The following is a 15,693-nucleotide window of genomic DNA, read 5'->3' as shown; positions in this document are numbered from 1 at the left end:
CAAGGTAAGTCGCGCACGCGTGCTCATCCACCCGCAGGTAAGTAAATTAAGCGGTACTCGCTTGTGGGTTTCACCGCTGATAAGACTTGGCCGACTTGCCCCCACTGGCTGAGCGGGCAGTAGCCATTAGCAGGCGCTGCAAACACTGCGCAGAATGTGCCACAGCATTGTTGTTTTGCAATTTAAGCGAGCCGAAAACAAATTACTCATGCGTTTTCCACGAATCGGCTAAGTAAATTTAATACGGTTTTCGCAGCGGGCGCAACACTAGATGCTCGTCTCGACGATCAGTCTGAAACGCAAGCAGCACGCGACAACACGAGCAATTGTATTCCGAAACAATGTCATTCCAATTGAAGTTGAATTTAATATGCCTGCTCTGTCTGCTGATCCAAGTGCAGGCACAAGATATTCCTGTAGAATTTCCTGTTGATTTTCCCACAACCACTGTTGAGACGGTAACAGAGTTAGCGGAGACAACAACCACAACTGCAGCTGCTACAGAGCCTGCCCCAACAACCACAACAACAACAGAAACAACCACAACTGATGCAACAACAGCTGCAACCACTCTTCCCACAAACAACATGCCAGCTTATCCGACTTATGCGCCGCCAACATACGTTCCACATTATCCCATCCGCCCAACAAGTGCTCCACAATTTCCCTGGCTCTGGAACCCGAATGACAGTGACTCTGAGATGAACTGTTATCTGAAAGAGCAAGTTGAAAATAAATATGTTAGCTGGACCTGTGGTTGTAAGTAGAGCGCAAAATCTCTCAGATCAGAGTCTATATAGTATATAATATATATTTATATTTTCGATTCGGTTACGTAGTCAACAGCTGGAGGCCAACGAAAAGCTGTTATCGCTGCTGCTATTATAGCTACAGCAGCTATGCTGGCTGCACTAAACTGCACGAGGGACGCTGCAATAATGGAAACTGGGCAATTTAAAATAATGGGTATTTGCTAATGAGCTGGTACGCTTATACCTGAAGGGAGAGAGAGAGCGGGAGAGCTAAGGAAATGTATAAATGAATATATTGAATGTCTAATTGGGTCAATTGTGGGCAATTGTTCAGCAATTACAAATAAATATTCACTAAACACCAGTATTTTGTGAGTTGAGTGATTTATTTAAAAGACTGCAGCATTCCAGGCAGTTGATGTTCAATTCAAGTTGTAGACATTTCCCAGATTGAGGAAACAATCCTTCAAGTGCTGCTGGCACTCACAGAAGTCGGGAAACGGGGGTGCCAATACCTCGTACATGATGCGCAGCAGATCGACAAACTTGTTGAGTGCCTTGGCGTAGTCGCCTGTGTCGTAGAGCCGTTTGGCTGTGCGCGTCATCATTTCAGTGTCCTGCATGACCTTCAGGCCCTTCAGTATGTTCGTCAGCTCGCCGCAGGTGACGCACTTGATCATAAAGTCGTTGCAGGTGGGCGGCACCTCAATGATCGCCGCACAGTTGTTGGGCGCCTCGCAGCGGAAGCGTATGATATCCCTGGGCAACTGATCGAACAGTGGCCAGTTCTCCAGGCACGCATCGCAGTTGCACTCGAACCAGTACAGCTCCTTCAGCCTGGCCTGGCGATCCTCGCGCTTGTCCTGCGTGTAGATGGGACCATAGTTCTCATTAATGGGCAGCCCCGCCTCCACCGGTCGCACGCTGTTAATGTGTATCGTGTTGCCGCGGAAGTACCTGACCACACCTGGATCACACGAGTGATTGAACAGCGCTAGCGTCGGATAGATGGCGCCGCCAATGAAGATGGACTTCTCCCTGCCCTCGGCCCCGTATTTGTGCAGCTCCGCCACCTCGTGGGTGTTGAACTGAATGAACTGCAGGCAGCGCAGCAGCAGCCCGCCTATGGCGTCCACCTGCTCTGACTGTGGCTCGCCGCCAAAGTAGCCTGCGGCCTGCAGGCATCTGGTCAGAAAGCGCGCCATCAGCACATATTGAAAGAAGTTCGATGCTGGCCGCTCCTTCTGATGCCGTTCCAGGTGTGCGACGCGTCGAAAATCGTCCTTGGGCAGACTGCAAATAGAGACAGGAATCAGCAAACGCTGGAGAGTGGCACATGGCAAATGGCAAACCTCAAGAGCTGCTCCAGTGACAGCTGCTCGTCCAGGCTGGATCTCAGCTGCAGAAAGTAGTCCAGCGGCTTGCTGGCAATGATTCGCAGCGCCATGTGATTGTTGATCGAGGCGCCGGAACGCCAGATCACAGGCAAAAGCCCGCACTCGAATCTGTGATACTTGGCAGCGGCCTTCTGCTGGCATTGCTCCGAACAGTAGATGACATCCGAGCAGCCCGGACAGGCCACTGGCACTACAGTACTGCAAATATGAAGATACTTTTCTTATCAGTAAGCAAATAAAAGCAGCATCAGTAATACATATAAATAAAGGGAATTTCAGGGAGATGAAAACTTTTAAAGACTAAAACCTTTAAATAGCAAATAGAACTTGTGAGAGTGTTGCTTATGATTCGGTGAGTATTATTTATTATTATTATGTATTTATTCAAAAGCATTCTTTATTTTAAATAAATATAGTGTATATGTCTACTCTATTCAATTTTGTTACCTATACTGCTCCTAAGCTCTTTGCTCCTACTTCAAACAACTTCATTGCTCTCTCAGTCACCCAAGGCCCAAGGCAACACTGACAAATATATACCCCAACCTTAGAATGCTCCGACAAGTGCTATGCTATTTTTGGTCTACCTGCATTAGTTTTGTCTCTCAAATTTTAACTGAGGATTGAGTGTTTTATTTCATAATCTTCACCAACTGATTAATGTTATTCATGAATATATATTTAAAACTATTTTTCTCTCTTACACACAAATTTGATAGCTGCAATCTGCATCAGCTGTGAATTCAACTATCTCTTTCATGTATAATGTAAAGATATATACTATATAAATCGGTTGAGTATACTTATATTTCAATTGACTAATTTGATTAAGGCAGAATAAGATTCCAAGAAGCCAATGAATAAGGCAAACACTGCTCTACGTTGTACATCTCTCAGTCTCTACATGCTGATGTCTTTAATATTTCCCATTATTTATGACTACTTGCCTATAGTTGCATAGATACTAATATATTGCCCATTATATAGCTACAATCAATGAACCATTCCATATATATTGTATATTCCTTTATATATATATAAGAAATATTCTTAGTCATTCATTAAATTTGTTCTTATCTTACTCTAAATTTTCCCTACTTTTATTTTAAATATTCCAACTAAAGCTCAGCAGTTGCCCACTGTATATCCACAGTAACCAAGACTCAAATCCCACTTGACAGCTTCACAACAATTTCCAGCTGATCTCTCACTTACCGCACAAAGCAATATTCGCAGTGGGTCTGAGCGTATTTCTCGAGCAGCACAGCGACGTAGGGACGCTCGACTAGCAGCTCCTGGCCCACCTGCACATCGGCTGCGGCGCGTGCGAATCGACCCTCCTGCGCATTCTGATCGATGCGCACCAGAGGGCTAACGAACTCCTTTTCGTGGGGCAGCGTTTGAGCTTGCTCCTGAGTTGAAGTCGCGGCGTTGGCTTGCTTCAATTTCTGCTGTTTGGCTGCTTGCTTGGCCGTGCGTGGATCCTTCTCCAGCATCTTGATCATGGTCATGGCCTCCAAATGCAGCTTGGATCGCCTGTCAGCCGGCAGCGTGGACTCATCAGAAGCCGTGATGCATTTTCTGGGTATAAAGCGAAAAGTTAGAGCAGATCTAATTCAATTGCGAACTGTGCCCACTTGAAGGCGCTGATCGTGCGCGGGTAGTCCTTCAGAGCCATGTAGCAGCGCGCCTGGCGCTCGTACAGCTTGTAGACCAGCTCCTTGGGATACTCCAGCTCCAAGGCGCGTCTGATGTCCACCAGGCACTCGCTGTGCTTCTGCATGTGATACAAAGTGGCCGAGCGATTGGCCAGCGCAACGGCACGCTCCGAAACTAAAATAAGTAGAAGTCAGGTATAAGAGTTCTTTGAAAAGTATAAGAGTTCTGCTCACTTTTGTCATGTGGCAACGTCACGTAGCATCTACTGTAGAGCAACATGGCCTCCAGCCATTTCTTCTGCTTGAAGGCCGTCGTGGCGCGCTCCTTCAGCTCCGCTGCAGCAGTTGCATTCTTTCCATTGAATTCCCGCTGCACTTGCAGCTCTGCATCGCCTGCTCGCACCCAGGCCAGCTGGTCCACATAGGCCACGCGCTCGTCATCTGTGCCACATGCTGACAACTTGGCTATGTCCGCCTCGCAGCTGGCACCGCCTGCGGCTCGTAGCTTCAGATAGTATTGGGCAAAGAAGCCCTTCTGCTGGCTAAGTGGCATTTTCATGGCGTTAGCTCAATATTTGATTGAAAATCAGCTATCAAATCTCAAATTATGCAAGTAGTGAAAATCTTAGAACCGCTTCTGTCGGCGCTGAATACTGCAATCGCACTGACTAGCCTACAACGTGTGGTATCCAGACAAAACGGTCGGGCCTTTTATTTTTAGATCTAAGCAGCACGCTATTCAGAGCAGCTGAGAAAGATCTCTATGCGAGATTCGGAGAGCGCGCGCATAATTTAGAATTTGTTTACAAACAAATTTACGAAATACTTTGCGATACTCTTCTCTTTCGATTTTCACACAGCCGGCAACGCCGTACAACGAATAAATACATAGATAGCTTTTGGAATTTCACCATCACCTACAGCTACACAGTTGTTTATACATGAAAACACAGTTAAGTTTATTAAAAGAGCAGCCTAAATTTAGCTGTCAAATAAATGTCAATTACGGTGGTGGCCACTCTCTTTATATGATGTGAGTTATCTGACGCGCATGCCCCATTCGCCTCTTTAGCTCAGTGGCAGAGCACTGGTCTTGTAAACCAGGGGTCGTGAGTTCAATCCTCACAGGAGGCAAACTATTTCGAACGTTTTTTTTTACATATGTATTTAATTATTTATTTTTTATTTATGTTAAAGATTGTAGTGTAAAATACTATTTCGAATTCAATTAAAATTACGCAAATTTTTAACAATATGTTCAGAAATTTCACGATTTAAGTTTAAGTTTAAAGCAAAAATAAAATCTTCCATGAATCATCACATTCAAATTATCAATCATATTGTATAATTATATATATATATTTCCTGTTTTTTTCCGTAATCTAATGTGGTCGTTTCTTATATATTATTTTTATAAGTTTTGTTTATATATATATATATATATATATATATATATATATATATATATATATATAAACAAAACTTATAAAAATAATATATAAGAAACGACCACATTAGATTACGGAAAAAAACAGGAAACCGGTACTAGCTAAATAAAGTAAAACACATTACAAACAATAAGCACTAACGAATTATTATATTTATTTTTATTATTATTAGACTATATCCGCTTAAATTGAACTAATGTAAGAATTTTAACTATTTTTTAGAAATAATTGCCGTAAAAAATATTTAAAATAAATATAATTTTATTTAATAAATAATTATGAATAAATAAAAAATTAATAATTTTCGAGTTGCCTCCTGTGAGGATTGAACTCACGACCCCTGGTTTACAAGACCAGTGCTCTGCCACTGAGCTAAAGAGGCATGAGCAACGCGCCCCGCTAATAACGTTGATAAGATCTGCGCATGCGGCAGCGCTCGTTGGCCACGTAATTTCGTTGCTCGGGGGCTGTTTGAACAGTTGGCAGTGTGCTTGTGTGCTTGCCTGCCTGACTGGCTGTACGCGGCGCAGTTCCATTAGGGCATTAGCCAATTTAAAGACGTGTTAATGCTATCTGCGATTAATTTGATGTCGGCTCTGATGCCAAGCCAAGTGTTATCTAGCATCAGCCAATTGCCTTGGAAATGAAGCCACCAACACCAGCTGTCGAGTTGCTGCTTCTGCGTTCTGCATTTGTTTGTTCGACTAATTAAGACAAGTTGGTTCCAGAAATGTTCCAAATGTCTACAATGTGTAAGTGTGTACTTTCAAACAGCAATTTGTTATGGTAACTTGTAAAGAAGAACGCGACTCTGCCTGGGCCTATTCTATTATATCTGTAACTGTGACGTGGGAACCTAACTGATGTTTGAGCAGCTCCACAGATTGCCAGTTGACTGTGAAAATGAAGATATGAACTGTGTCAGAAGTTACAGCCTATTGGAATTATATATAGAATATACATAGGTAAAATATGAATTATATGGAATATATATTATATGAAATATATTTTAATTATTGAAATATTAGAAAATAAATGAGAAGATTCATTGGCAAAATATTCAAAATATTACTATCAAAGTGAGTATATTATTAAAGCCTTAGTAAATGTGAATAAGCAAACGAGATAAACTAATTCTCTCAATAGAATAGAGATCTATCTAGCTATATTTCTATCTATCTTTAGTTTTTCAATGAGAAAATCAATTTAAAAGATCTTTCTTCAGCTGCATTCAGGTAACTACCTCCACAACTGTACTTTGGGCCATAAAGGTATGTGAAAAGCATTTAATTTCTGAGCTATTGTAGTAACAAAGGTAATATGCAGTCTGCTCGCATATCGAGTTACGATGCGACAGCCCTTTCGCTATTGAAGCTGGATGCGTTATGCAAATTTGGCGTGTCGCATAAAAGGAGAAATGCGTAAATTACAGTGTCAACATTACAACGCCCACTTTCGCCTGTTTCTTCTTTTCGGGGTGGTAGACCGCTGTGAAAATGCATTATGCACAAAGGGAACGCGATATCGAAACCGTGAACTTACCTCAAAAGAGGACGTAGCCAGCCTAAGGGCGAATCGGTGAATGGGCAATGGCGATGGCTGTATGGTAATTTCATAAGCTGTTGAATCGCGGTATTGACTTTGGCATTGTAACCCTTTACAGTATTTGTCAGTGTTGGAAAGCGAACGCAAGGGTGGCTGTTGTCAGCCGAAATGGCAACTGGACAACATGTCAAAAGCGCTTGCTCGAGTCATCATCAATCAAAAGGGGCCCGACGAAGCACTACAATCTATGTAAGTCGCAAATAAACGATGCTTACACCAAATCCGACAGCTGTCACTTGCAGTTGCAGTTGTTGCAGTTGTCGTAGTTGTTGTTGTTGCTGTTGTTGTGCAGTACAGTCAGTTGGCCACTCAAAGGATGCGTCCTGTTAATCACTGTTACAAGTCTGATTGAACCACGCAGCATTATCAATAGAGTTCTCGCTCTTTATGGCCTGTCATTCAGGCGCAAAATATTTATCACTCTCGACAGCAGCAGCAGTCGTCATTCCCTTTCCCCTTCCCATTCCTCTTCAGCTACCCCTAATTGTAGCGCATTGTGCCGGATTGTGAATGTGAGCCACGATGTCTTTCCCTCGCTGATTATTATACTGATGTTTATATGCAAATTCACGTGGAATAAATGACCTACCTACCCACTCTCTAAATGCTGCTGGACCCCAACTAAATGCACTCGACTGCCGTCAGTTAATTACAGTTTTTGCTTCGTTTTCGATTCTTGATTGTGCAAAAATTTCATTAAATTTCCGTTGCAATTGAAAAACTGCACTAGTTATACCTTGGAAAGCTGTAAGCAGGGTATATTAGTTGAGTGTGCAACTATGTAACTGGTTAAAGAAGGCTTGACAGATCTTTCGCAGATTTTTCGGACTATCTATCTAACTGCTTGCGCGTCTATCTCGAGAACTACGAGAGCTAAAGACCTTAAATTTGAAATATATATGCCCAAATACTCAACCTAATATAATTATAAACTTTTTCTTGAATATCTCAATTTTTTTTCATAATAACCTCTAGACATAGATATGAAGACTTAATTTTGTATGCAGAAGGCGAAGACACCTGCACTTTGGTGCGTAGGTTCAAGTCTTGCATAGACAGTCAAATATTATTACATTTTAACCCAATTAAAATTTTAATCTTTTGTGGATTTTTAGGGTATCTGCTGCTCTTCGTGCGCATTTCGTTGTCTCAGTTTGTCATTGTTATTAAGCAACGGACTTCCTGTATTCAGTGCCATTAAAAGTGCACTCTATTGTGGCTTCGATGTGTATGGACCCCGCCCAGAGCCGCAAAGCGTAGACAAATGGACGGGAGACAAAGCAATCAAAGGCCTCAACTAAATTGTTAAGTCCAATTGCAACATAATTGAAACATTTTTAGCCAATCGAGTCGTAGTCCCAAATGCAAAATGTCACTTCTTGTGGGCGTTGAGCTATGGCTCTTGACATTTGAGCCGTCATAAATAATTTATAACCATTTGGGCCAGCCATTGTGTGTGGCTCAGCCCGAAGCCAAGAAACAACACTTTTAGCATGTTTTATGGCTCCGGTACATATATGTAAAAACGTATTGCTGAAGCCGACAAACTAGTTTCGGTCCCCCGCCCCGCGGGCGATGCAAATTTAATTGCGCTTCTTAATTAATTTAAAACGATCATTTAAATAAATTTGAGTTCAAGTTGAAATCTCCGTTGACACACACAGACACGTTCACATTATTCAAATTGAGATCGAATCACTCTGCTGACATTGAATAGACATCGCATCGAAACAATTCAATTGCAGCTCAATGGACTTAAGCCAAGAAATCGATTTTAATGGCTCAGCCCTGAAGCAGAGTTTGTCTTTTGGTCGATCCATTTAATTTATTTATTTTAATTATGCTCAATTATCTCAAAGGCTATTATGAATACATAAATATTTCTAGAACAGCTTAAAGTGTGTTCTTAACACTCGTTAGTCATTAGCTTGAATGCATTCATATATTATAGAATAACATCAAATGTATGTCTGATACATGCGACAAACAAATCAGATCGAAGCATTGTCTAATGCGTTTTCTATACAAATTTTATGCACAGTTCCAATTCTATAAATTTTCATACAATAAACCCAGAGATTATGATCAATACTGAGCAGATAAATTAGTTGAGCTATTGTTATTAAAAGCAACAGTTCTATTATAGCTTGTATGAAAAGGGTTTATTGATCTTTACCTACTGCCAATTTGAATAAGTCTTACAACTTGTAACTCCGGAGATCTGCCAATAACCTTAGCGTAACTTTTAGTCAGTCACACCCGACTACAACTGTCCTATTTGTTTTTTAGGTTTTACAACCAAATACCTATCTATTATCTATGGGCTGTGCATGATATATTAACATATATAACACACTATTAAATGCCCATTGTATATCACTATAAAAGTAAATAATAAAATCTGAAATCAATGCATTTAGGTCAAACACTTTTTAGCAACTGTCGTAAGTGAAACTATCTTTTAATAGCTTATAGTAAGGCTGAAGAAACATCGAAACTAACATAATTATAATATAAAAGATAATGGAAATGTCTATAAATAAATGTTTCTGCTTTAAATGAATATATTTAATGATTTCACTGTAGATATGTCTGAGCTTCAAATTCCATCTTAGCATATGTTGAACAGCTCTTATTTGCCTTAAAGCTGTGTCGCTATGGCTCTACTTAGCTGCTGAGTAACTGCTGCATAGGCAGTGAATAACAGTTACTGGTTAAATAACTGCTGATAATAGCTGTTGAATAAGTGCTGCATAAGTTCTGAAGAGCTGCTGCCTAATAAATCTTGTTTGCCCTAAAACTTATGTTATGGCTTTGCTATGACTCTATTCAACATATGAATAAGTGCTGAATAAGTGCTGGCTAGCTGCTAAATGGCTGCTGATTAGCTGTTCTTATTGGCCCAAAAGCTCTTTTGTTATAGCTATGGCTCTGCCCAACTGCTAAACAGCTGTTGAATAAGTCATGAACAACTGCTGAATAAGAGTTCTTGATTGCCTACATATCTTTTAAATAACTGCTGATTAACTGCTGAATATCAGTCTTGCTTGGAGCATATAATCAATTAATTAATTACTATGCTCATCTAATCATTCTAGCTTTAGAGTTTATGCCAAATAAATAGGACTACCTGGACTATAGTGCATTGCAGGCGTAAATAGATAGTTCTCAGATGCAGAGTCTTTTTAGATACACTTTTAATATATGATATACAATATATGCTATATATGTATATATATATGCTGTTATATGTATATAGGTATATATGAAATTTGTGTGAAAATATGAGACATATATGAGTCTATGCTCTTTGCTCTCTATAGTTCCTCGACAGCTTTCCTCCTGCGTCAAGCTTCAATAAAGTCAGCTGGCTTTCACAGCGACATCTGGCATAATTCAATTGTCAATCTTTGCCTTAGTTCGATTCACAATCTGTGTGAGTAACGCTCAATTGGTTGCAAGCGCGTAATTTCTATGATTCAATATGTGAATTGGAATTCGGCTACCTTTTTAGGTCTGCTTTTGTGTGTTTTCTAATCATTCAATTAAATTAACCTCCAGGCATTAGAGTTCCGTTCCAAACTCCACATGTGTTTTCCTAGTTTGGATTGAAAGTTTCTAACAAAAATAAATACAACGCGGCGGGACTACAGAGCAGCGACTGGGACTTGGGAATTCTGAGTGAAAAAAAAACTAACAAAGGGCATAATTGAGTTTTCATTAATGCATTGCGTGAAACTCTTTGGTTTTGGATTTAATGAAGAGCCTCGATAAAAATTAAAAACTGAGTGAAAAGCCAAATAAAAAATCTGAATGTTGACGGAAAAGCAACAAAGGGAAATGCGCTCTCGACTGTGCAGCGATTCAAGTGGAAAACAAAGGCTAATGCCAAATGCTGCACATCGAAGGGGGTTGAAAGGCGGCAGCAGCAACATCAACAACAACAGCAACATTGGCCTACAATTTTGTGTCGAGTGGCGTCGGCGTCGGCGTCAGCGGCGACAGCTGCAAGCGAATTGCGACGCGTGCGCAGCATACGAAGGCTGCAGGACATGCAGCACACCACGCCGGACGCATAAGCCTGCAACAAAGTGAATGTAAATCGTAGAGCCTCGCCCTAATACAGTTACAACCTGAGCCCGGAGATTGATGAGTGCCTTCGCCTGTGACAGCCTGTGACGAATTGCAGCATCGCAGACTCGCGCTCGCGTCCTTTTTTATGCAGTTGATGCAGTATTCTGTCCGCCCATGGGCCTAGCTGGCTGTCAGCGCGGAGCTCATTTCGTTAGCTGCCAATTTTACACTAAATCAGGCAATTTCTCACCCAAATCCCGCTTTGTTCACATTCCCGGGGTCGATCAGTAAAAAAAAAACCGAGAAAAAATTAAGCTGCTAAATGCAGCTAATAAAAATCGAATGGGATTTGCTACGAATTAATGCGCACTCAGCGCCCCGAAATCGTTTTGCGGTTTTGCTTTAATGCGATTTCAAAACATTCAGAGAAAAAACGAACTTTAGAGAAACAAGTGTGTTTAATAATCTTTACCCGGCTTTATAAAAATAGGCAAGGCTACGCAGAAATATATAAAATAATACTCAAAATTATTGCCGTGAATTGTCTACTAGAAATGGGCTGGCCATGCCATGCAGAGCTCTAGATATCCTATTAGATATATATGCTGTAGCAGTAAGCAAGAGAGAGACTTCTAGCATAGGCTCTCCCTCTCTCTCTGTAGAGTAATTCCTAGTCGAACTTTTTATAGGGCTTGCTGGATACTGGACTCTTGCTATAGTTTAATGAGCTCTAAACTCATTTTATTTTCTAGAGTTTTAAAGCTAATATATTATTATTATATATGTTTATATTTATATTAATATTTAATATTATTATTTATATTTTATTATTCGTTTTATTATTATTATTATTTATATTATTATTATTATTATTATTTATATTATTATTATTATTATTATTATTAATATTACTATTATTATTATTATATTTATACATCTTTTTCTTTAAGCCAAAACATTTGAAATTCTTCAAAAGAAAAACCTTGCTAACTGTGCCTTAGAATAGACCAAGCCATGTGTCTGGCATAAGCTGCCTTCGCTGAACTCCTTTAAAGATCCTTTTTGACTCGATTGGGTTTGATAAAGTGTGTGAAGTTAACGCCTCGAATGTGTACAACAGCTGTTACATCTAAATAGGTAACATATATATAAATATATATATATGTATATACAAATATATTTTTAAGGTCTCTGGCAGCGCGCTCAGCACGCGCCAGTTGTTTGTCTCACCTAATTGCAATTACCTTGTTGGCCCGAAGGCAAAGGCAAAGGCACAGGGGCCAGGTAAGCGGATGAGGTTCAGGGCGCCGCTGTGCGCCGTGTGAATATCTCTATGGCCGCAATGTGTGCATCAGATGTGGAAGTAGGCTTCAAATGAAATCGTTTGGCAATGGGATTTGGCCAAGGGGACGAGGCGCAACATTTGGTCGGAAAGATGGGTCAGTGAAGCGCGCAGAGATCGTTGATCCATTTTGCACGCACTGCTGCCTCGAAACTGAAATCGAACACACACACATCACACACACACAGACAAGAAGAAGCAGCAGAACAACAACAAGCTGCGGTAATCAAAATGATGATGTGAAAATATTTGTTCATTGGGCATGTCGTTTTCATTTCGAAGCCTAATGGATGTAACTCCATCTGCGCATCCAACTTCGTCTGCATCTTCAATTCCATTGCAGGTTTCACTTACACTAACAGGTGAGGAGCCTGCCGAATGCCGAATTTCTATGGCCCTAATTGTCATGGGCCACTGAAGCGCAGCCCGAGGCAACTTCGACTCCGATGCGCGTTGATGATGATGATTATTAAGATAATAATAACATTTAAGTGTGTGTGCGTGCGTGTGTGTGTGTAATTTTTGAAAAATTAATATCCGGTCTTTTGTCTGACCTTGCTCAGACTATACATATCTATATATATATCAATATGTATTTCAATGCATGCTAAAACAGTTATCAGCAGCAGGCGACAACTGTGTCAACATGTGTTCGCGCCAGATACAACCTGCAAAGATACAAGATACAAGATACAAGATATGAACGCGACACGAAACAAGGCAAGGCAATTTTTGGCACAAGTTCGCTACTTAAGCGCCTCTTCTGCAGACGCCTCTTTAGCTCAGTGGCAGAGCACTGGTCTTGTAAACCAGGGGTCGTGAGTTCAATCCTCACAGGAGGCAACTGAAAGGAGTTTGCCAGGAAGATTCTTTTTTATTGATACTAATTACTGGTGGCTAGTGACAGGAGAAACTATGTAACTGGAAGTCAACTTTATAGTATTTATGAAATGTTTATCTAGTACGTAAAGGAAGTCATCTTTATAGAATTTATGAAATGCTTATCTAGTATTTAAAAGAAGTATTAATATACTTATTTAGTAGAATGTATATCTAGTATATTTTTCAATATATCTTGTACTTAAAATTAGTATATCTAGTATTTATTAATATGTATTTTTAGTAAATATATTTATATGCATATATCATATTTAAATGTATATTTAGTATTTATAGTATGTGCATCAAGTATTTAAAATTATGTCTAGTATTTCTAATATAAACATCTTTTACTTATAGTATGTATATCTAGTATTTAAAATTGATACATCACGTATTTATATTATATTTATCTAGTATTTATATACTATAACTGGCATTCATAGTATGGATATCTAGTATTTATAATATGTATTTTTAGGAAATATATTTAGTATCTATATGTATCTCTATTTATATTTATATGTATATGAAGTATTTATAGTATGTATATCTAGTATTTAAAATTGGTACATCTATTACTTATATACTATATCTAGTATTCATAGCATGCATATCTAGTACTTAAAACAAATATATCTAGTATCTATAATAAGTACATATATTGAGTAATTTTAATATATATATATATGAAATACATGCTAAATCAACAAGTTCTTTATAAGATCTTTTTTAGTATTAAACAGTAGTATTCAGAGTTAGGTAATGTTTGATATTTCTCTAATGGCAGTTACCCTCCTAGTAGATATATTTATTATAAATATATCTATTTATAAATAATAAATTTATAATTTCTATCGTTAGAGTCAATAAAGGTTTGTCTACAAAGTATTTATAGACTCTTATTATGTATGTTTCGAATATTAATACATCTATATTAAATACTCGCACTATTCACTTTCTGTAGCTAAATCTAGTTTATAATTAAGTCCCATTAACTCAATCAATTCTCTAAATGTTGCTTGCGTAAGTCTACTAAATACAGTTCAATATTAGAATAAAATAAATACAATATTTATATACATATAAAACATATATTGAGTATAGCTGACTTTTAAATAGACTCACTAATTTGAGTAACTTTTGAGCAGTTGCCTTATTAGCTATGCTGAAGTATTAGCTAAAGCACACAAATGTTTAATCAATTCATAAAGTTTTCTCTCGAACACAGCCCACAGATCTACGCACTTCATTAGGCGCTCTTATCAAGGCAGCAATCAATCATTATTCATTTATATAAAATGAAAAAGTATTTTGTGTTCCAAAGAAAAAAAAACAACTTAATGAATAATAAAACATTCAAAATTCCAATCATAATAAAAAACTCAAGTCCAACCTAAAGTTGATAACAAAACAGTTGTAAAGAAAGCCTGCTATTTGCTGTAATATATCCGAAGAGCTAGAAGAAAGAAAGAGCTCTCCAAATATCATATATAAAATAGTTTATCTATCAACAAGTTTTGACACAAGCAAATCTAGAATATTTATAACACACTGAATTATGGCTATATTGAGTTACAGCCAGTAAATAATACCCCCAAACAGTTGACATACCAATAAAAACATTTTAATATAATCCAAATATTTAAGTATAAATTATAAAGTGGGAATTCAGATTATATTAATATTTATTAATATTAATATTTACTCAATTTTTAAGCTTATTTTGTTGAGAAAATGTTTGGTAGAAATAAAGAAAAGATTATGTTGACATGTGATTCTTGTTCCAACAAATATCAACAAATTCATTCAGGTGAGAAACCTGAGCGCACGAACCTAAGCAACATCATGCAAGAACCGTAAATAAAACTTCTTCAATATTTCTCCTACTTTAGATAAGATCTCTTTACCTGGCAAAGCAACTAAAGTTTCTATCGCGAGCAGCAGAAAAGTATGACAGCTATAATGAGACGATTATATATCTTTGCTTTCTTGTTGCACTTTAATTGCGAAATTGCATTAGTGACACAATTTATGGTGGCGCGCTCAGAGAATGTTTTATATTTCATGGACATGCACATGGCAACAGGGCCTAAGAATGGCAATGGCAATGGGAAAAAGCACCTGACGCACGTTCAACTGTGGGGTGAAAACTGCATCTCTGCATAACTGAAGTATCACACGCATAAATTGTTTTAATTGGTTTAAAACAAGGGTCGGCCGAGAGGTCGAAAGTGCGGCCAGGCAACACATTGTCATTGAGCATAAATTAGTTCTGCCAGGCACAGAGACACAGACAGACAGAGACCCCGTCCTGTTTCAAGTGCCCGGAAAAAACAAAAGAGAAAAGAAAACAGAATTACAATTATTTTTGTTGTAGCCTTTGGTCCGCTTTCAATATCAATGGCAAGTGGAAACCACTGTCAGTGGTTTGTCTCTGTCTGAGATTTTCCTAGCACTCATGTTTACGTTGCTTGTTTTTCGGGAAAAAGAAAAACCATAAAAAAGTGGCTGGTGGAATGACAGCGACAAGTGATT

General features: G+C 38.8%; 2 protein-coding genes, 1 long non-coding RNA gene and 3 other non-coding genes across 7 annotated transcripts in view; 3 read left to right on the top strand and 3 right to left on the bottom strand.

Annotated features, from left to right (window-relative positions):
• Window positions 1-277: 277 nt before the first annotated feature.
• Window positions 278-1,002, top strand: LOC111605399 (mucin-2). The gene is made up of 2 exons (XM_023323899.2): window positions 278-759; window positions 840-1,002. Exons 1-2 carry the CDS (start codon window positions 342-344, stop codon window positions 956-958), a joined length of 537 nt encoding a protein of 178 aa, XP_023179667.2. The 5' UTR covers window positions 278-341; the 3' UTR covers window positions 959-1,002.
• An 11-nt stretch (window positions 1,003-1,013) lies between these two features.
• LOC111605395 (SET and MYND domain-containing protein 4) overlaps window positions 1,014-15,693 on the bottom strand; it is a 36,637-nt gene continuing 21,957 nt past the window's right edge. Inside the window, exons 3-7 of one of the 2 annotated variants that reach the window (XM_023323894.2) lie at window positions 4,042-4,349; window positions 3,787-3,982; window positions 3,365-3,730; window positions 2,105-2,347; window positions 1,014-2,045 (exon numbers count right to left, since the gene is read on the bottom strand). In XM_023323894.2, the coding sequence (XP_023179662.2) occupies window positions 1,175-2,045; window positions 2,105-2,347; window positions 3,365-3,730; window positions 3,787-3,982; window positions 4,042-4,349 (1,984 nt within the window). In that variant the 3' untranslated portion in view covers window positions 1,014-1,174. Of the gene's footprint in view, window positions 2,046-2,104; window positions 2,348-3,364; window positions 3,731-3,786; window positions 3,983-4,041; window positions 4,575-15,693 lie in introns of those variants that run through there. The other variant, XM_023323895.2, reaches the window with a different exon arrangement.
• Trnat-ugu lies at window positions 4,870-4,941 on the top strand. The gene has a single exon. It is a non-coding gene; the product is annotated as a tRNA-Thr (tRNA).
• On the bottom strand, window positions 5,566-5,637 carry Trnat-ugu. Its single transcript has one exon. It is a non-coding gene; the product is annotated as a tRNA-Thr (tRNA).
• LOC111605400 lies at window positions 6,521-7,600 on the bottom strand. The gene is made up of 3 exons (XR_002751799.2): window positions 7,454-7,600; window positions 6,798-7,396; window positions 6,521-6,743 (listed from the first exon to the last, which is right to left on the bottom strand). It is a non-coding gene; the product is annotated as an uncharacterized LOC111605400 (long non-coding RNA).
• Trnat-ugu lies at window positions 13,048-13,119 on the top strand. Its single transcript has one exon. It is a non-coding gene; the product is annotated as a tRNA-Thr (tRNA).

The sequence above is a fragment of the Drosophila hydei genome, unplaced genomic scaffold (genome assembly GCF_003285905.1).
Source record: "Drosophila hydei strain 15085-1641.00,03,60 unplaced genomic scaffold, DhydRS2 tig00000060-arrow-pilon, whole genome shotgun sequence".
NCBI lineage: Eukaryota > Metazoa > Arthropoda > Insecta > Diptera > Drosophilidae > Drosophila > Drosophila hydei.
This window is presented reverse-complemented; position numbering and strand designations above follow the sequence as displayed.